Source organism: Rhea pennata, chromosome 2, assembly GCF_028389875.1.
Source record: "Rhea pennata isolate bPtePen1 chromosome 2, bPtePen1.pri, whole genome shotgun sequence".
NCBI lineage: Eukaryota > Metazoa > Chordata > Aves > Rheiformes > Rheidae > Rhea > Rhea pennata.
This window is the reverse complement of record NC_084664.1, coordinates 137,711,810-137,732,073: the sequence shown is the minus strand read 5'-3', so window position 1 is coordinate 137,732,073 and position 20,264 is coordinate 137,711,810. Positions and strand designations below refer to the sequence as shown.

The 20,264-nt window shown below is 36.2% G+C and overlaps 1 protein-coding gene across 39 annotated transcripts in view; it reads left to right on the top strand.

Annotated features, from left to right (window-relative positions):
* Positions 1-20,264, top strand: part of RIMS2 (regulating synaptic membrane exocytosis 2) — a 459,058-nt gene that overhangs the window by 221,482 nt on the left and 217,312 nt on the right. For 26 of the 39 annotated variants that reach the window (XM_062568294.1, XM_062568289.1, XM_062568275.1 and 23 more), the window contains 4 exons: positions 12,731-12,798; positions 14,580-14,699; positions 15,976-16,075; positions 16,894-17,017. In XM_062568294.1, the coding sequence (XP_062424278.1) occupies positions 12,731-12,798; positions 14,580-14,699; positions 15,976-16,075; positions 16,894-17,017 (412 nt within the window). Of the gene's footprint in view, positions 1-12,730; positions 12,799-12,914; positions 13,124-14,579; positions 14,700-15,975; positions 16,076-16,893; positions 17,018-20,264 lie in introns of all 39 variants that reach the window. The other 13 variants (XM_062568285.1, XM_062568269.1, XM_062568279.1 and 10 more) reach the window with 1 other exon arrangement.

The following is a 20,264-nucleotide window of genomic DNA, read 5'->3' as shown; positions in this document are numbered from 1 at the left end:
AATGGGAGCTACTATTCAGAATCCAATATGAAGTAAGTAGTAATTTTCTTTTTAGCCGATTTTATTTTCTTTGGATAGATACCAATGGTCTAAATTTACTTGCATAACAGTACACACCAACAGAAGAGTACTGACATTAAAATTATTTCCAATCCCTTTATAAATATGAGTACTTAAAAATATTTTCAGTGACAGAACCAGAGTATAATATATTCCAAATACAGTTACAATAAATGTATTAGCTTATAGGTTATTCAAGGCTTTGCTTTTGTATAAAAGCTTGACTCGGGCAAGGACTGCAGTTGTCGCAGCGCAGCACAGCGCAGCAGAGCTGTTCCTTGTAGGCGGTCTGTGCTGGGCACACGCAGGCACAAGAGTGCTCCAGGGAGTTCAAAGAAAAAACTGCTGAGCAGTCTTTCGAGGGACTGGTGGGTGCTTTTCCAAGTTCTTGCTGCCAGTTTTAAATCAGGAAAATGATCCTTCTGTTTTTTTACGGCCCAACTGGCCAAACGTGTTAAGCTTATGGTGTGTCACTGATGCCAGCCAGATCCCACAACTATTCTTCTCGCATCTCACCGCTGTTCGGAGGTGCTGGGAACACATGATGAGGGAAGGAGGCAGCCTCTCCTCTGGTTTTCTGTCCTTTATCGTGAAAGGCAACAAAAATTTCTTAACAATGGTCCTATTTGAATTGCGGGAATCCCCTGGAATTTAAATTCAACAGATTTCTGATCCTGCTAATTTAAAATAAAATAAATTGTTTATGTAATTTTCATGTTGCTTTTTATGTTGTCCCCATCAAAAGCTTTCAATTTCATACTCTGCTGAGATGCAGAGTAAATAGCTCATTAGGGCAGGCTGTGGAGAGACGAGTTAACGCATTTTCTGCTGCTCTGGTTTAAAATGGTACATTTTTCAGTTGTAGTTGGTTAGAATAGCAGCTCATCTGAATATAAAACTAGTTTGGAGAGCAGCAAGACAAGTGGGAGAAGCCTTTCATTTGGAGGGTTGTGTTAATCTGGATTGATTATACTGGCAGGTAAGGTGCAGAAGCCAGGAAGTGAGCAAACGAAGCGAGGATGTTTTGAAAGTGGCTGCGCAGTGAGGCTCTCGCACCGTTCTCTCTGAAGTCACTTGGTGCTTTTGCGAATGTTTCCCTTCCTTGTCCCTGACGTGTTTGCAATGTGAATGAGACAGTAACAAAATACGCCTTTGGAGGAGTGCAGCTACAGTGTTTCCGTAAGAAATGTGCAACTTCTGTTCCATCAGCAGTTCTCCTGGGAGAATGGAGTGGTGGTTCAGACTCCTCTGAGCTGTCTGTTGCTTTTCAGAGACTTTTCTGGTGTGAGCCGTGCAATATTGGAAACACAACTCTGTGCAATAAAAGTCTCCGCAATATAGGATCTGGTCCAGTTTATGAAGTGAAATTCCCTGCTGATTTTGAATCACTCAAGAAAGGCAGTAGATTTTATGACTTCTTTTCTGCTCTTACCTTTTCAGAAATTGAAAGATGAGTAGGGGATGCGAGAGGATTTTCCTTAAAAAATATTGAAAAATGACTTTTTATTTAAACTCATTATGGAAACATTTAGCCTCACTAGATATATTTTTGGATAGTTGTGATCATATAAAAACAGCAAACTGGAATTACGTTCCTTATGTAACCTTTATTATAGCTTCAGCTACCATGAAAGCTGTAATTATAGGAGTAGTTCTCATCTGTGGAAAGGTCCCTGAGCAACATGCTTATTTATGTATTCAGCTAAATGGAATAATTACAGAGGTACCTAACCACCTGTTCCTTTATGGATCCTTCTTCCATTGTTCTGCATTCTTTTGAAATGATAAATTCTTTGAAAACGACTATCTACTTTTTATCATCAAGATTCAAAATTAATTTTGGAATGTGAAAGTATGTGTGCACTTATGACTTTAACTATCTTACTTCCATATCTCTGCAACATTTTATTAACCATATCAGTCCTCTTTGAAGCAAATCTTTTGAAAATTTATATTCAGTGGATCTTTTGAAAATTTATATTCAGTGGAGGTTTGCATTTAGTCTATTTATATAGGCATGAGCCGTGCTTGGTGGATGTTGGGAAAGAGGAATATGTTTGTTCTAATCATATAATAGAACCTGCTGCCTGTTCGGTAAGTAGATTTTTGTAAATTCATGTCATTATGCTCAGTCTGAGTGTAAGTGAGCCAGGAAAAGGCAGAACTACAGCTCTAGGAATTGTTGAGCCATATCAAGTCTTGTAGTTCTCAAATTTGGCACTGAAAATTGTTAGGGACTTTTGACAGCTTTGGCTTCTGTGCTCTGATATCAGTAGTTCATTTTAAAAGGGAGTAATAGTAGCACCCAGCTCATTGCATTATGTAGGCCTGCCGCAAAGGAAAATCCATGGAAGTCAACCAAGCCCTTCCACAAGACTATGATGCTATGAGAGCACCAGAGAGTCACTCTGAAGTGGCAAATAATTTTGTATTTAGAGCTATATTTAAATTGTATTTAGTAGCTGGTGAAAGAGGTTATTCACTGAAAGAAGAGAAATATTTACTAGCTGCTGATCTAATATACACCCTGTGCTCTGTGCGCAGAATATGATGGTGGTCCTGGAGGAGAAGAATAAGTATGCCATCGTATTGTACAATAATACATGAGTATGGATAAGATTGTACATTTTTTATAGGGACTAGATTAAGGCTCCATGGCAAACTTCAAGTCCCATATCATTCTTACCTTCTGAATATTTCACTTTGTAACCTATTATTATAGGTTTTATTGCACATCTGTTATTTAAATTGTAAATCAGGTATAAGAAATCATTGTTCTTAACTAATTTGCTTGGGTAGCTTTATGCTGTCAAGACTGTGCATAGGAAATATAAAGCTAAATTTGACTGTTAATTATGATTCTGACTTCTGGAATCCACTGGAGTTTCGTTTCTGGATTGCTGTTCTTCTTCAAGGAGATAATTAATTTAATTCAAAGAAAGTTTTAGACAAAAGTAACATGTAACCAAAGTCAAAACAAAAGGTGTTTTTAAATATTATTTTCAAATTTTTAAGTTACTATTTATTCATGGTGACTATTAAAGGAGAGATCAGTAATTAATGATCCAATTACTAGTTTACAAAGGCTTATGTTGAGCAGTCAAGGTGATGAAAAACCCTCTAGTGCTCGTTTTTTTTGCTGTCGCTCCAGCTTACTGAATCAACAGATGCACTGTCTCTTTATGGACAGCTTGTGGGATGTGTCCTGCCAGGGATGGATGATGCTTTGGATTTACTGCTGTGAATTATTTCTCCTTTCTCAAACCAAATCATTTTAACAGTGAAGTAAGCCTATGTTGTGTCTGCTGCAGTTTAGAAACCCGGTGTTGAGAAGCTGGCAGCTTGAGTTAATTAAACATTATACTTGCTTAGACAGTCAGAAAGGCTCTCATTAGTATTCTGCATGTGAAATATTAGATAAGCTTTAAAGAGTAGAATGGCTATGATTTGTATTGAAATGCTGTATTTCCTCGTAATGAATACTTTCATCAACTGGTGACGTATACCACAGCAGTTATATTTCCCTTTTTATTGCTGCATTGAAATTTAAAATCTGCCTTTGACTTTCTGCATAATGTAAACTGAGAATTATAGGCAAGAAAATGTGTCATCTAAACTCCTGGGTGGCACTGTGCTGTTCAAAATACCTGGTTGTTTAAACATGCAATACAGAAGATTTTCTTTTCAAGGTTAGTCTTACTTCTGTAATAAAATATGTATTTCCTCATCAGTGCTCAAGACATTTAGAACAATTTTAGAGTCTTTCTCTGTGCCCATTGTGAACTTCTCATAACTTATTGGGAATATCATGTTCGAAAATGTGGATTAGATGTGTTGCCATCTTATTTTCTCCTCATCACTTTCCTTCAGAGCAGCTATGTCCAAGGATTAAAGTGGAGGATTGTTTTTCTCCCACATAAAAATAAATAACTGAACAGACAAAGGCAATGGTGAACTGGAAATCAGATGTGGGTTTGATTATTTTATAAGATTGTTTGACTTCCAAATTTTTTAAACTTTTACTTTTTAGATGATATATTATTATTACGATTCTTTATAGTACTATTCTGTTAGATGCTCGGATACATTATAATTCATTCACCGGTTATCATACCGAAAATCACAAGGTCAGTATTTCTCAATATCGCTTTCTAGTAGCAAAATACCTGTGATTCTGGACAGAGGAGCTGGAGAGAAGGGAAGAATACTGGATCAATGAAATAGCTAGCTGTTCTTCAGTCACAGGGTATAGGTGGCTGTTAGGTTGTTGATGGAAATTGATTCTAGATAATGATGTGCCTGCTGTAGGAGGTATCTCTCTGTTAGTGTTACCTCCTTCACTGGAATTGCCTTTACCTGACATCAGGGAGAAAAGTATAGGATGCCATTGCAAATTAATATATTTGTGATTCTTCTAAAGTTCAATGAGATTTTTCTTTCATGCCTGATGTGTTCACTATTTCAGCTTTTCTTGGTTGACTGTTCTCATGGTGAAATTAATACAGCTCTGTCATAAGTACAGCTGACATGCCAGAATTATGTACTTGTTTGTGAATATGGCTTCATATCTCATAAAGAATCCATCCCCTTGCTTTCTGTTGTGGTATTCTGTTGTCTTCAGCCTGTAATTTTGAGTCTCATTTAATAATTAGGATAATAACTAGGATGTATCCTAATTATTAAATTAAATTAAAATTGGCCTAGGATTTTTTTCTGTAATAATTAGTGCTGACATCAAAGCACTAAAAAATTGAAAATAAAAGACCACCCTATATAAAGACTTACTTTTCCTGTAATTTTTGTTGTCACTAATATAAATATTAGAGGGATCTACAGATATGTATGTACATGTGTTAAAAAATAAACATATACTTTTATTACTTGCATTGACTCCAGCTATTCTAGTAGTTTTAGATTCATCATTTGAAGAAAATTTTGGCATAGGCTCCCTGTCAGTTGTTGTCTGTAAGTTAAAATATGCGTCTAGTTAAACACTGCCTCGCGAAGGTAGAGAGCTTGCATGTCTGTCCAAAACACCCAAACAGAATTAGGATCACATTTACTATTCAGTGTGTGTGCAGTAAATCCAGTGCCCCTGAGACTTCCAGATGCCAGGCAGCCTTGTTGGAGTTATTCTGACTATAGCATACACAACTTTGCCAAAGATAAAACTTCAGGAATCCTATATATATATATATGTGAGGAAAGTTGGATATATAGTGACCCAGCCCAAAGTGAATTGCATAAGAAAACGTGTCTTACTGTTGTTTTATAGAATTTTCTTGGAGCTGATTATTTCTTCAGTTTACCCAGGCCTCCTTCAGTGAGTGTAAAAAATGCTAATGAATAGAGAAGTGTAAAGGAACATAAGTATCATGAAGCACACAAGTTGTAATCCTATTTCTTCAACATTGTAGCTGTTTCTCACAAATTTTCAGTGTTCCAATCATGAAGTCACCATCTTCTAGGTGACTATATGGCTCTTTTCCAACTGGTTTGGCAGGTTTTACTGTTGCCTTCCTGCTGGCAGCAAGACAACTGGATTTGCCTAGACTATTTACAAAAGTCTGAGGAAGGAATTTGTTGTGCATGTGCAGATCAGTTCCCAGTTGTGCAGTAGCTCCAACACAGCCCAAAACCGTTGGATCTTCTGTGCTTGTACAACAGAACTGTGCATCCTTAGCAGTTTTCCAAGGTCACTCATATTTGGGCCAGCCGGATGGCAAACATAGTTCTCTGTTGCCTTCCAGACACTGGCTAATTTCCACGTGCATGAGATCTGAGAGCTTCTTAACTTTTAGTGGGCTAGTCTGTGAAGAGAGATAGACTAATGCAGCACACCTAACAAGGCTGTCTGCTTTTAGGAGATGGGACTATCACCCCTGTGTTGCAAAGAATTGAGAAGCTGAAACAAGGATCAGTTATGGGATTCTTTAATAGAATTAATAGGTTTTATTCTGCTATGCGTGACTGCTTGTTTTCACCTTCCAAGGCTTCCTCATTCAGGCATAGGCAAGCAGATAGTGATTTTTTTCAGTTTCAAAGCTGGTATTGATTTGTTCAAATTTGTTCAATTGATTTGCCAGAGAGAGTCAGTGAAGAACTTGCAATGAAGCTATCAGTTGGAGAACTGGGATGGTGACATGCATGGCAATGATAGGCAAGAAAGAGGTGTGAGGTCATCTCATGGATATATGTACAATGTTTATGGATCTGAATGAGGGAGGAAAAGGAAAAAGGCCTCTACAGTAAGAAGGTTTGAAAATTAAAATAATAAAAATTAAAATTTAATTCCTTTTGATTACTTACTCCTGGGTGCCATCTAGAAATAGTCTTTTCTAAGCTTTCCAGTGTGATTTTCTTTATATCCTCCTGAAGGAATTCCCTTATCTGGGAAAGACTGACGTAAGCTCACAGCTTATTAGACCTACAGGAAGAAGAGAGGGAAGAAGTGGAGAAGTGAAAATGCCATAAATGTGATCAAAATGTAATTTGGATTTCATATCTTCCTAAGACAATCTTTAAGAATCACACAAGAGCCATTCATATACTGAATGGCAGAGCTCAGAGTGTTGTGATCAGTGGCATGAAGTCTCGTTTGAGTCCTGTAGCTAGTAGTGTCCCGCAGGGGTCAATACTGGGTCCAATATTGCTTAACATCCTCATTAATGACCTGGGTGATGGGGCAGAGTGCATCCTCAGCAAGTTTGCAGACAGTGCAAAACTGAAAGGAATGGCTGGTAAACTGGAGGGTTGTACCGCAGTTCAGAGGGATTTAGACAGGCTGGAGAAATGGGCCAGCAGGAACCTCATGAAGTTCAACAAAGGCAAGTGCAGAGTCCTTCCACTGGGGAGGAATAGCGCCATGCACCAGTGCATGCTGGCAGCCAATCTGCTGGAAAACAGCTTTGCAGAGAGGGGCCTGGGGTCCTGGTGGACGAGTTGACTAAGAGCCAGCAAATTGTCTTGCAGCAAAGGAGGCCAACAGAATCCTAAGCTGCGTTAGGAAGAATGTTGCCGGCAGGTCGAGGGAGATGATCTGTCCCTTCTACTCAGCCCTGGTGAGGCCACATCTGGAGTTTCTTCCTAAACACTCTCCCTTAAAAAACAAAGGGAAAACGAGATTTTGAAATTCTGAATGAGCCATGAAAAATCCAGCCAAAACCCAATCTGATACTGTAATAAGCGTTTCCATAAGTGTATAAACCGTCAGTGAATGTCTTCAAAAACAGATCTCTGTTGATAGGCAGTATATGTTTCTGTATTATATAGAAAAGTAGTGGCTTTAGTATTGTTTAAGGATTTGCCAACATTTGCATTACAAGGAATGTTTTCAGAGATTCATCATCACAGAAGATGCTCTGTTGCTGAGTGACAGAGCACGTGTTCATTTTTATTTTACATATATTATCTACAATTTCTCATTAGACCAGAGAAGTTCTTCTGTTGCGGTATCTCCAGTTGATGCCCTCATGCTCTCCATTTCATCATCCTTGTCACATAGGTGCATATAGTAATGAGTGCTCCCCATTACCTTATTTATTCTCTCACCTGCTTGTTGGGATGGAGCACTGTGCTGTTCAGGATCTTGTTCCAGCTGTATAGCTTCTCTTCTGTTTCTTCTTGGCGATAAAAACTTGAAGTGAGCACCATTAACATTCATCATTAGCAAGTGTGGTTCTGGAGAGTCAGAGAAAATCATTTTTTGACAGTTTATTTCATGTAGTAGTCCTAAAAATATACTGATCCATAAAGCAGAGGTGAGAGTCCATCTGACTAAATGTAGATATCCAGAAACTAGGCAGCTACATCTAAGCTAGTCATCTCAACTTCTTTTACAATCATTGAAAAAAGAATAGGCGCTTCTAAGGTACAATTCATCAATTACAACCTCTGCTAGCTTCCTAAGCTCCAAATCAGAGGTCTCTACTGTACTGTGCATAGTGATTTTCTACCTAGTGTCAACTTCCTGTGCAGAAGGGAGATTACACCACTCAGTCAGTGGTACAATTAAGAATTCCAGCATTGAATATATCTTGACTATGTCAAGATCTGCTATCTAGGAGATCTGACAAGAGATACTGCTCCTTTGCATTTATTTGTCTAGTTGCCCAGAGGCTTCCCCTTTATACTTTGCTAAATATAATAGTTCTAAAAAAGCTATCAGATATATTTTCAGTACTGTATTTTATAAGTTAATATTTTTCTATACAAATTAAACTGAGTATTCAGTGTTTGTGGATATTACAGCTGCTATGAAACTTCATGAGAGAACTACTTGCTGTGCTGTCTTTGGCAAATTCTTTCCATCGGCTTGTGTAAAGGCCTCTCAAAAACAGAATGCATTTTTGATACAAGAGGAAAGAGAACTTCTGCAGGCTTTCTGTTTTTATTAATTCAGGATCCAGTGCGGTACCCTTCATAAGATTTCTTCATGTCACATGGAAAGTGCTGGGGTTTTCTTGACCCTTGCTTCTCTAGGAGACACTGCAGGATTTGGGGTTTCCAGCACTGTACACTGAAGTAATGTGGGCATCTCAGCCTACCAAGGAGCTTAGAGGTTTTTATTCTAATATACATAATAACATTATAAAACTTTTGTTTCAAGTCAAAATCCTTGAGCTGAGACAAGATAACATTGTTTTAGACTCAAGAATACAGATTAGGTTCATAGTCTTAAGCAGAAAGTTTAGGATTATTTTTGTGAAAAGCAAGCCTCCTCTAGTGCCAGTACAAACTCACTAAGAAATGCCTCAAAATCCTGTTTTACTTCCAGAAGAAGATCTTTTGTCCTAACTATTTCAAATAAGTTTTAAAAAATGTTCACCTATCAGTATCAACTCTTGCTGAGAGGTGAAAAATGAAGCTGACCTGATAAAATTATGTTGTGGGCTGTGCATTGACATTATTGATAAGATACTTTCCTCAAATTCTAGCCAAATAAGGAAGCAAGCCTTTGCTTAGTGATCAATGATATGATTAAAAATTATCGTCCAAATTAGATTGCATGTAACCTTGAACAGTGTCTAGAGATAAAGTTCTAGGGCTTGCTTAAGATCGCTGATTTAGCAGAAAGGGGACAAATTCTGCCTGTGTATGAGAGAGAATTGATAAAAATATATCAGCATAAGGAGAGGATAGCAAGGAAAGAATCAGGGAAGAAAAAGAAAAGAGAGCTTTAGTGTAAAATAATGCATGGAAGGAGGCTTCAGAAGGTAAGCAGAAGAACCCATTGTGTCATGCTTTTTGTATTTAAAACCTGTGGCTTATATGTGCACTCCTTGTAAACAAACAAGATTGTACAAAGCCCTAGCTAAATTATCTCTTCTCCTAAGAGAAAGTTAGGAAGAAGCCCAAAATCATTTAAATGACTTTAAATACCAAATGCCCCATACTTAATGGGGCAAGCATACACTGTCCTGTAGGAGTGTTGGCCAGAGGAGTAGATCAAAATATACAGAATCTGTGAGTAAACAGGGTGGCAAAATGGATGCTTGTACCTTTTGCAAACTATCTTCTGGTATAAAATGTAGAGCCTCTTGGGCTCAGCTCAACTGGCATCTAGTGCTGCTTAGGGTATCCCAGATGACCTCCAGAAAGACACAGATCATCCATACATCTTAGGTGAAGGTTTGGGGCATCGTAAAGCATCCCAAATGGCCCTACATGCCTGTGTATGGCCAATTGAATTGAATCTCTTACATGTAAACCACTTGGAAGAGAAATGATCTTGGACTTGACCATAAACTTGGAACTTCACTGAAAAGGTAGTAAACATATACTGTGCATATTGCATTTATATTCAGTGCCTTTCAGAAGATACTTAGCTACCGTATTTCTGAGTGAGAAAGCTGTTCTAGAAAGAAAAAATCCGTAATCAAACTTTAAAATAGAAAGAAAATGGTAACTGACTGGAATTAAATTGAATATATACTTTTTCTTTAAGTTCCCATCACTATGGGAAGTTCCCATTACTGTGGGTTTCTGGATTGAGATACTATAAGAAAAGCTTTACTTGATTTTGGCTAAAGATTGTAAGAGCAAAATGTACTAAAAATCAGTAAACTTACAAAACCTTTAGCTTAATGCTATTTATGCAGAAAGGCTAGGTCACTGATTTAATTCTCTTCCTAACCTAATTTGTCCATGCAAGCTTTCCGTGTACCCATATAGCTCACTGACATTAATAAGAGCAAGATTCACATATGTCCTTGTCATATTCCATATGACATATGTATGTCCATATATCCAGCTGTACTCCTGAGTGCATGAGACATTTGAATACTATTATAATGACATTACCTAAGACTGTATCATGTTTTATAATATATTAGTTGTGTTCTCTGTGAAAGTAGGCTTTGATATTGTAGCTTACCTAATTTATCAGATAGGTGACATTTTTCCTGAGTCATTTTTGCTGCACATCCTAAATGCACATATTCTCAGTAATAAAGCATCTGCTATTGTGGAAGAGAAGTATCTAAGAGAGCAATAAATATGTTCTGTACTAGTCAGAATTAAAGATACAGTGTCTTTCTTAAGTAAAGATTATCATTTAACAGATTTTCTTACTGGGAAACAAATGTATCTATCCATGTATCTTTTACATATTTCTTGTCATTTCGCAAGATTTCATGAATCATTTACCCAGATATCAGTGTTCCTCAAACTTGTACTAAAGAAATTATCTTCAATCATTTTGTTTAGCTGTCTTTTGAACCTCAAAAAAGCGCCAGTGTGCTAAGCTCTAAATGTCTCTCAGAGATGGGTGCCAGTTCTCTACAGGGCCTTCCACCCAGTCCTCCTGGATATATTGTTATTAGTTTAAATATTCTGATAAATAATAATTTGATTCTGTTTGATTAACTTTCATGGTATGTAGATCTATTGTTTGATGACTTATTATGCTGTGTTAAGAGCAAAATCCAGATGACCTGGAAGGGCTTTATCATTTCTAATTTCTCTGACAATTATTTTGAAACTCAGATATTTTGATGGAAAGAAAACCAGATATGGACAATGCAGGCTTTGAATCTTGTTGCTTATTTTTTATTATTTGAATTTTAGAATAATTGATGTTTGCTTTGAAACAATCAGCTTCTTACATCTTGACTAAAAGGAGAGGGGGGAAAAAGTGCAGGGAGAATTGAGAGTGCGGTAAGCTGGCAACAGGCTCAACTTTGTGTGTGTCTGGGCAAATTTAGGTTTAGGAGTTAGCATTTGATAAAGAGTAACTGCTACTGAAAGGTAACTTTATTTTTCAAAATGTGAGTAATTTCTATGGGCTTTTGCCTTGGGTGTGCTGGGCTAAATGTGTCTGATCTTGTATAGAGTATGTGGATGTGATGAGAGGACGCTTGGAAATTTTTTCGGTAAGCAGAAATCAGTTAGAACAACAATTGAGCCAGGGTTCTAGGTTTAAACCTATTGTACATAGCATTTCCTGTAAGGAGATTATATTTTATTTTCCAAGACATATATTAGCTTTCTGTACCTTAGTGTTATACGGTAGTATCTGCACATCCCCTATGTAAGGTGTTCTATATAGTTCAGAATATGATTAGACCTCACAAACGTATTGCCGTAGTTTCCGGGGAAGAAGTGGAGCAGTGTTAGAGCAGCATCTGTAGTAGTGGAAACAGAAGCGTGTTCTTTGTGATCTGTACTCAGAAGAGCAGAACTAGATTGGCTTAGTGTGCTGTTGGACTTGAAATTCAATAAGAAAGGCAACTTTTTTGTCCTGCACACAATAATACCAAAATATTAAGTAACCTGTAGTAACAGTATTGTAAACAGAAAGGGAAATGCAATAGGGCCAAAATATTTAGGCATAAATTGCAATTTAGAATACACCAATAAATTGATAAAATATACAAATCATTCTCCAGTTCTGTGGACAGCAGTGTTATTAATTAGACTTCTTGTTCAAAACCACAGATGCCTTTCTTCCTATCAAATGTCTGCCACAAACAGTGTCAAAAGTTTCAAAACACATTTATTCCTAATTAGGAGATACCTATACTAACTAGAATTCTGCCTGATATTTAAACAGTAGATATTTCTCTGCAAATTTCAAGCAAAGTTAATATGCTTTTTATGCAAAAAATATTTTGAATTTTTTCTTAACAATCTATCATATTTTAACAGATCATTTAAATGTCTTTAAACAGCTACAGTGCAGCATAGTAGAGCATCCCATTGTTCGAGTGTCTTAGTAATCAGAAAAACATGAGTTTTTGTTGGAAAAGCAAAGAAATCAATTCCTTAAGACAAAACTGTTTCTTTAGGTTATGATGAAACCCATTCTCCATTCAAATGTTTTCCTTTCAGAAAATTCTGTTATGGACAAAATGCAATTTGTTTTCTTTGATTTAATTTGCTGTAAGTAACTTTATAGAAACAGTTGTTTCTGGATCACGGATGCTTCGCACTCGATATAATTACGTGCACACCTCAGCACCCACACCTGCTTCCTCACTGTATTTCATATTCCACGTATTCTGTTGTTTTTGGAGTCTACATTTTTGTGGGAAACGCTTTGCAAGTCCTGCCAGCCAGCGTTATGAATCAGCTAGGAAAATCAGAAGGCGCTACAGTTCTGCCGTATCTTTGTCTGTCCTTTCTTTCACGTTTCCTTCACTGCACTATCTTGTCTGTCTGATTCTCACAGGAGACATGGATTACAACTGGTTGGACCATACGTCTTGGCATAGCAGTGAGGCATCCCCAATGTCTTTGGTGAGACATGTGGAGCCTTACCATTTAGTTTCCTTTATCATTTCATGTTTCCTTTGTTTTATTTACGCCTCTGCATGTTTTCTTTTTTGTTTCCTTTTTTTATCCTGCACCTATAGGGGACAGTCAAAGGGGAAAAAGAAAAAGTAGTGAGCAGGCAGTTTTGTCGGACTCTAACACCTTATCTGAGAGACAAAAGAAAATGGTATGCTTTGGTGGCCACTCTTTGGAAGAGGACTTGGAATGGTCTGAGCCTCAGATTAAAGACTCTGGGGTAGACACGTGTAGTAGCACAACTCTAAATGAGGAGCATAGCCATAGCGAGAAGGTACTGAGATTACGGAGCCTGCATTTTAACCTGCTCATTTGGTCTTTGTTTGCTCTCTGTCACTCATTAAAATAGTGCATAAAGTAAGAGACAGGGTGTTTCTAGAGAAAATGTAGCATTTCCTAAGGTGCAGAAAAGAAAAACAAATGAAAAAAGTCCCTGCATGCTTGCAGCTTTTACTGTTTGGCAACCTCAGAAAAAAATTTTTTGAGGCAAAAAGGAATGTTATTATGGTTGTGTAATAGTATATCATGGTATTATCTTCATGTGTAAAGTAATTACCAATAAGATTCTGCTGATTGGCTTATTTGATTTACTGCATTTGAACTCCTGGGGCTGAAATTAATAGTTTAAATCCCAGGTGAAAAAGGGAGAAAATTGGGTCCTTCTCTGCACAGAAAAGTTGTTTTTCTTTTTTCCCTTTCACTGTCATGGTTGTTCTTTTGTTTTGTTGCCATGCCATTTTTGTGTGGTGTTGTGCAGAATTAAAGTCTTTGCCATCTGCTTTGGTGTTTGTTATTTTTGCTTTTGGTTTGGTGGGAATGACGATAAATCTTTTTAGAGTTATTAGTTGTAATGAGAGGGCATTTATCTGTGCTTGCTAATTTTGCATGAAGTAGAGCATGAAAGTGGTTTTTATCTATGAAGAAGTGCTATGATTACACAAAATAAAAATGTTATTTAAATTTTTATTAATTATATTATGCCAGCATACAACACTATGTATTACCATGCCCACATATAGTAATGGAATAATAAAATGTTCACTCTAACAATGCTCAGTATGTGCAGTAATCATTCCAAGAAGCAGTGTATTCAAATATAGAGTAATGATTATAGCTTTTACTGTATTCTAACTCTTTAATATTTGAGCTACTAAGAGAAAATGCAAATTGAAAAAAGTCAATCCTGTTCAGAGAAGACTGACATGACTGGAGTAGTGGAAAAAAAACAAGTCTGTGCCTTGATAGATCAAATTTCTGGTTTGACTTAAATTTCTTCTTCAGTATTAGTCTTATATTAGACTTCAGCATTTATTTTTGTGAGTACTCTGGTGTGATTGTCATTGTGTATGCATAACTATGCGTACATGTTTTCTGTATTCTAGTTTCTATACACTGTGTTTTCTATATCTATTGAACTATCAAGATGCAGAAATGGTATAGATATTTACAAATCCCATTTAGAAAAGTTGATAATATTTTTGAATCTTAGAAATACTTCTAGATGGATTATATATCCAAATAAATCTTTTTTATGGATCTTTTTTGATGGATTATATGTCCAAATAAATCTTTTTCAGGACTTGTTTTCTGTCATTGTATTAAATTAAGTACTGGTGTAATCATAGTACCTCCATTGCATTTTAAAAATATATGAGGAAATGAAAAATATTACTGAAATATTACTCTTTAAAATCTTATTTAATTTGTTTTCCATTAACACCATATGATAGCATCCAGTAACCTGGCAACCATCCAAAGATGGAGACCGTCTCATCGGTCGAATTTTATTAAATAAGCGACTAAAAGATGGAAGTGTGCCTAGAGACTCAGGAGCAATGCTTGGATTGAAGGTAAGTAATGTCTAATTTTGAAACTACTTAAAATTTTCTCTCAGCTAAAGTAGCTGCATTTGTAACAAATATGCTCGTAATATACAGTGTATCTACAGCTATATGTATAATACCTTCTTATTTGCAAAAACAAGGTATAAAGACATTTTATATTCACCTACCAAAAGGAATTTTGTGGGGTCCCTGAAAGGCTCGATAACTTACGTTTTGCAACAGAACTAGATGTGTTTTCACCAGGTTTGCTGAGAATGTCTTCTCCACAGGATACTTGAGTCCTTGCTGGGCAAGCCAAGGCCTGTCCACTTTCTTCAGGACTGGCAGTGTACTGCAGGAGAACTTCGTAGTTCTGCTAAATAGTTCCCAAAAGAGAGGAGGAATGTGAAAAGCACCTAACTTTTTGTGATGATATAGGAGTCATCTGGAACTTGATACTTGGATCTGGAACAGAATTTACTACTGGAAAAGCACTGTTTCTTGTTTTTACCCCCTCTCTGATTGATTGATTTATTATGTTGTAAATATACTAAACCAAGAAAAAAATGTTTAGCATTTATTTAATGTATACTAAGTATTTTTTTTATTGTGTGCTATTGCAGAGTAATGAGATTGCATCTTTTTCATGGTGCAGTACTCTTCCAGCACATAATGAAGATATGTCTAGCTCACGTTATAATCTAATTTTTACGTGATATCGTTATTTAAATCAATGCTAGTACAAGAATGAGAATGAATTATACATTATAAAAAAAACATATATTTGTTTTGAATCAGCTTCCTATTGTGGCAAATCATAAAGTTTGATTAATTCAGTATTCTCTATTTAGCATAATATTAGCTTTGGTTCAAGTACACAGATTAGGCTATAGTCATATACTGTAAATAGGGATTATATCAATGCAATTAATTATAAACTATACTGATCTTCTTTGGATTTTTTTTGAATTTTAATTTAACTCATGAATGATTGTATTTTGAGGTGATAAAGTATTGAAATGGAGTGGATGGCTACTTCATAGTACTGTGAAATAGTGAAAGTATGCATAGTAAGGTTTAAATCTTCAGCATTCTGTATTTGCATTGTGTTTAAATTATATAAATATCTGGAAAGGTATATCTATAGCCTGCCAGAGCCAGTAGTCTGTGGTCTGTCAAGTGTATCTGCCTTACCTGGGCTACCTGAAAACCAAGAAATCATCTAATTATTTTTTCTATTGCCAGAAAGTTTTAGTTCTAAAGTAATTCTCTATTCTATGCAAGTAATTCTTCTTTGAAACAGGTGGTAGGAGGAAAGATGACTGAATCAGGTCGACTCTGTGCATTTATCACCAAAGTTAAAAAAGGAAGCTTAGCTGACACAGTGGGGCATCTTAGACCAGGTATGTATCTGTACATCTGTATGTATCTGAGTTACTTTTCTAAAGGTGGTAACACGAGAATGAATTTAATTAGGAGCAAGATTATATTAAATAAGTGTTGCAAGCTGCTGCAGAATTCAACCTGACATAGTTACTAGACTATCTGCATTACTGCTTCTATGAAATACATAAAATCTGATATACATTATACAATACAGATGTTTTTCAAAATCACATTTTTGCATTTTCATTCACATTCTCATGTGCTCAAAATCACATATTTCACTGATGTCCTGCCTACCCAATTTCTGATGTATATTTTTATTTAGAGCTAAACCAAGCTGTCACACATGAGCCAAAAGAATCAATACAGCTCAGAAACTTTTAAGTTATGTTTCTGTCCCAGCATGCAAACCATGAATTGCTACATTGGAGAATGTGCAAGAAATATTAAGTATTAACGTAAGAACTATCGGAAAACCTAAATTCTAAACTTTTACATGGAAATGGGTCTTCAAAATAGTAAGTTGATTACATGCGCTATTTTAAAGATCTTCATTTTCTAAAGATCTTTTTTTGAAGACACAACTAACAGTGACAGTAAGAGCTGTTCAATATTATAATTCAATAGGGGTCCTAATGATAATGTTACTGTTTTGTTGTTCTTTATCTATTCAAAGTTGAGCTGCGGAAAGGTTTTCCTGTATTTAAGACTCCAAACTAGTTCTACAGCACAGGTTTCACAATTCAGTAAACTTAGATTAGTATAACTTAGATTATCATTGTAAGTGCAGTTCACAGCAGACTTCCTAAGCAAAGTATTATCATTGAAATTGTAGGTGATGAAGTATTGGAATGGAATGGACGGCTACTACAAGGAGCCACCTTTGAGGAGGTGTATAACATCATTTTAGAATCCAAACCTGAGCCACAGGTGGAGCTTGTAGTTTCAAGGCCAATTGGGTAAGTAACTTTCTGAATTTTAGTATTAATTATGATAAAAATGTTGCTAAATTTCACTTTTGGTAAAGAACGTGTCAGATAGATTTATAAATATTGTAAAGGATAAAATTGTATGCAAAATTCTGTAAACCATAAGCACAGCTAGAATGATAGACCATTGTCATTAGTAGAGTGAGGTGGTGTGAAATCTCGTATTCCTTGAGGCAGGAGGGCTTCAGTGTACATTTCTTCATGCCCAAACTAGCATCATCTGCTGATAGGGTCATAAATAGTTCCCTTCCACGGTTGATTAGCTGTTGTCCCAGCTTGTATTGGATCTGAAACTGTGGTTACACACTTCATCATCAAAATCCTTGATTATTAACTTCATTCTTGATTCTTGCTTCTCCACTCCTGTTTTTATATAACATATATGTGTTCATGCTTGGGGCAATGAACTTAAAATTAACTCTATTTACTGATAGTCTGCAATGTAGTATTTTGGCCAAAATACAGAATGCTAATGACATAATTAATATGCTTGGGAGACAGATTTGAATCCAGATTTTCATCCTCTTCATCTATGAGACTATCTGTTAAATTATTGCTTGGTATGTAATAGAGAACGTAATGAAATGGATAGCTAGTAGCAATGCTTGCCTCAACTGTCCAGCACAGTTTTTTTGGTGCTTTGCCCTGCCTGCTTTTGCTTGACTTCATGACCTTCCTCTTAATATGTAAACTTAAATTTTTCTTGCTTAGCCATAGAGCATTTCTGCTTGCTTCGGTATCTTAGACTAGAATAATTCCCCTTCTTTATTCATTCTTTTTCTTCAAGTTCGTACAGTCTGCAGTAATATCCCTCATTTATTTCTCCATTGGAAGTTTGATAAATGATCGTACCAGGGCTGTGAAAAGGGATGCTTATCACTGAATTTGATTTACTTTCCTTAATATTAGACCTTTTTATTAATGAGATTGAAGATAATTTTGTGCATAAGTCCTTGTTTATAGGATATGCAACTGTGGCTTACCTTTGTTCATAATATAATTAGTATGTAATTTATATGTAATAATCTAATTCCTCTGTGAGAAATACATTTATATTACTGCATGTAACTACATATTAAAAATATATTTATCCCTTTCCTTTTTCTTTAGACACACACACACACACACAAGATTAGCTGTGCTTCATATCAGAAAGCATGAATAACATAACAACTGAATATAGAATGTACTAACAAAAAATGTAGAAACATCCAATCTGAGGCTGAAATTTGTTGAGGATAATTTGTTACGGGTTCAGCTTCAGGATATCATACTTGAGTGTGTTCATCTTGAAGAAGATCTTTGTAGGACATAATGGGATTTGACAAATTTAACCTGGAACTTGGTAATAAAAATTACTTTACTTTGTCAGTGAGATGAGAGGTTATCTCTTACATTGCAAACCCTTTAGGGCAAAAGCTGTATCTTATATCTTATCCATAAAAGCCTTGGTATAAATTCGGAGTTTTTGATAAATAGTAAAGTTAAGGGCAGACTACATTGCTGGGAAAATATTGTCTCAGAAGAGATTTCACATACCTTTCATATGTATGTAATATCTTTGTTTCTCTCAAATAGCATTTTATAACAAAATCTCCCATATTGAAAATAATTATTCCGTTTTTTTTCCTGCTTTCCCTTCACTGTGGGAAATCTCTATTCTTCCCTGTGCTTTTATATATGTGTATTCTCTTTTGTTGTTTACTCTCCTTATTGTAATGGCTTTCATTGATGTAACTATATGCACCACTTGCTGGCACTAGAGCGGCTGATCTATAATTCCTTAAAGGCGGCCATGCATGCTCTCAGGATGCCTTCTTCAACATTAACCACCTGTCTTAGTCGCTGAAGAACTAAGCCAGATCAGGGCTAGAAACGTTGTTCTGTATATGTGACTCCTAGTCTCTTTCTGTAGTAGAGGTGAAAGAGGTTCTTCACCTCCAAATCTGCAGTTACTAACATAAATGGGTTTATATCTGAAGCCTCAGTGTTAAATACCTTCTAGAGGTACTACTTAGACTTTGAATGAATATTTATTTTAATCATCTACAGATTGATGAGGTTTTAAATTCTGGTCAGATAATGTATGTGACTCTTTGAAGCTTGATATAAAAATAGAACTTCAAAAGTGTTTTTCATGAGATTTCAACTGATGAGCTGGTAATATTGTAGTATCTTCTCAGTTTAGGAGACTCCTTGTCGTAATCAAATGGGTTATAGAAAAGAACATCGTACACTTGCCCAAGGGAACAAAGTCCTAGGTCTGAGTTCTGCCCCAGGGAATAAAATAATCATCACTTCAGACTTTTGGTTAACCTGAAATTTCAGTAATTTTAAATAGATTGAAACTTTATTCCCTGGGGCACTTTCACAGTGAGGTATATCCTAGTATTAATTAAGGCACGAGAGTCTTATGATGGTCTCGTGGTAGTGTGTTAACTTCTGCCAGAAATCCTGAGACCGGCAGTTAGCTTAGCTGGGAGAGAACCTGTTGTCTCATTCTCATACTCTGAATACAAAATCCAGTAAACACTGTGGTTAGTTCTTCTTCGTTATATTATGGGCTGAGTGTTACGAAAACTGAAGATGACAAGCTAAGCTGATACAGGAAGATGAAATGGAAAGATCTTTTTCAAAAATGATGGTGCCATTTCTGCATACAATTTGTCTCTTTTTCTGTCATACAATAACAACTGACGACCAAGTTGCTATTCTGAGGGATCGGGCTATTTCTTACATGCGGTGACTCTTCCATTTTCCTCTTTCTGCTTCTCAGAAATAAATACTTTAAAATGACATTTTATTTTCCTAGTTACTACGATTTTGATTTTGGAAGGCATGTATTCTGTTGTATTAATTATTCTGTTGAATGTGCTCTCAATGAAACATACCCTAAAATGTCAAAGGATGCTTAAAAATAGTTGCCAAAACCCCCTTTCTCTACATGCCAATCCAAGATTTCTATAGCTGTTTCTCTGGCATCTGTTTGTCTCCGTAAGAGTTCCTTGTGAGTAATGCCATTTGCACGAGCGTGAGATCCTGGGATCTGAGGGTTTCAGGAGCACAAATGGTAGTGTTCAAAGCTTTCAAGTTTATTGTTTCAGTTATCTCCAGAAAACTCCTATTCCATCTGTTTGCAATGGTCCATTTTTTAAAGCTTTTCTTCTCCAACTCATATTATTTCATTTGTGACTACGCGAAAGCAGCACAGGCCGTT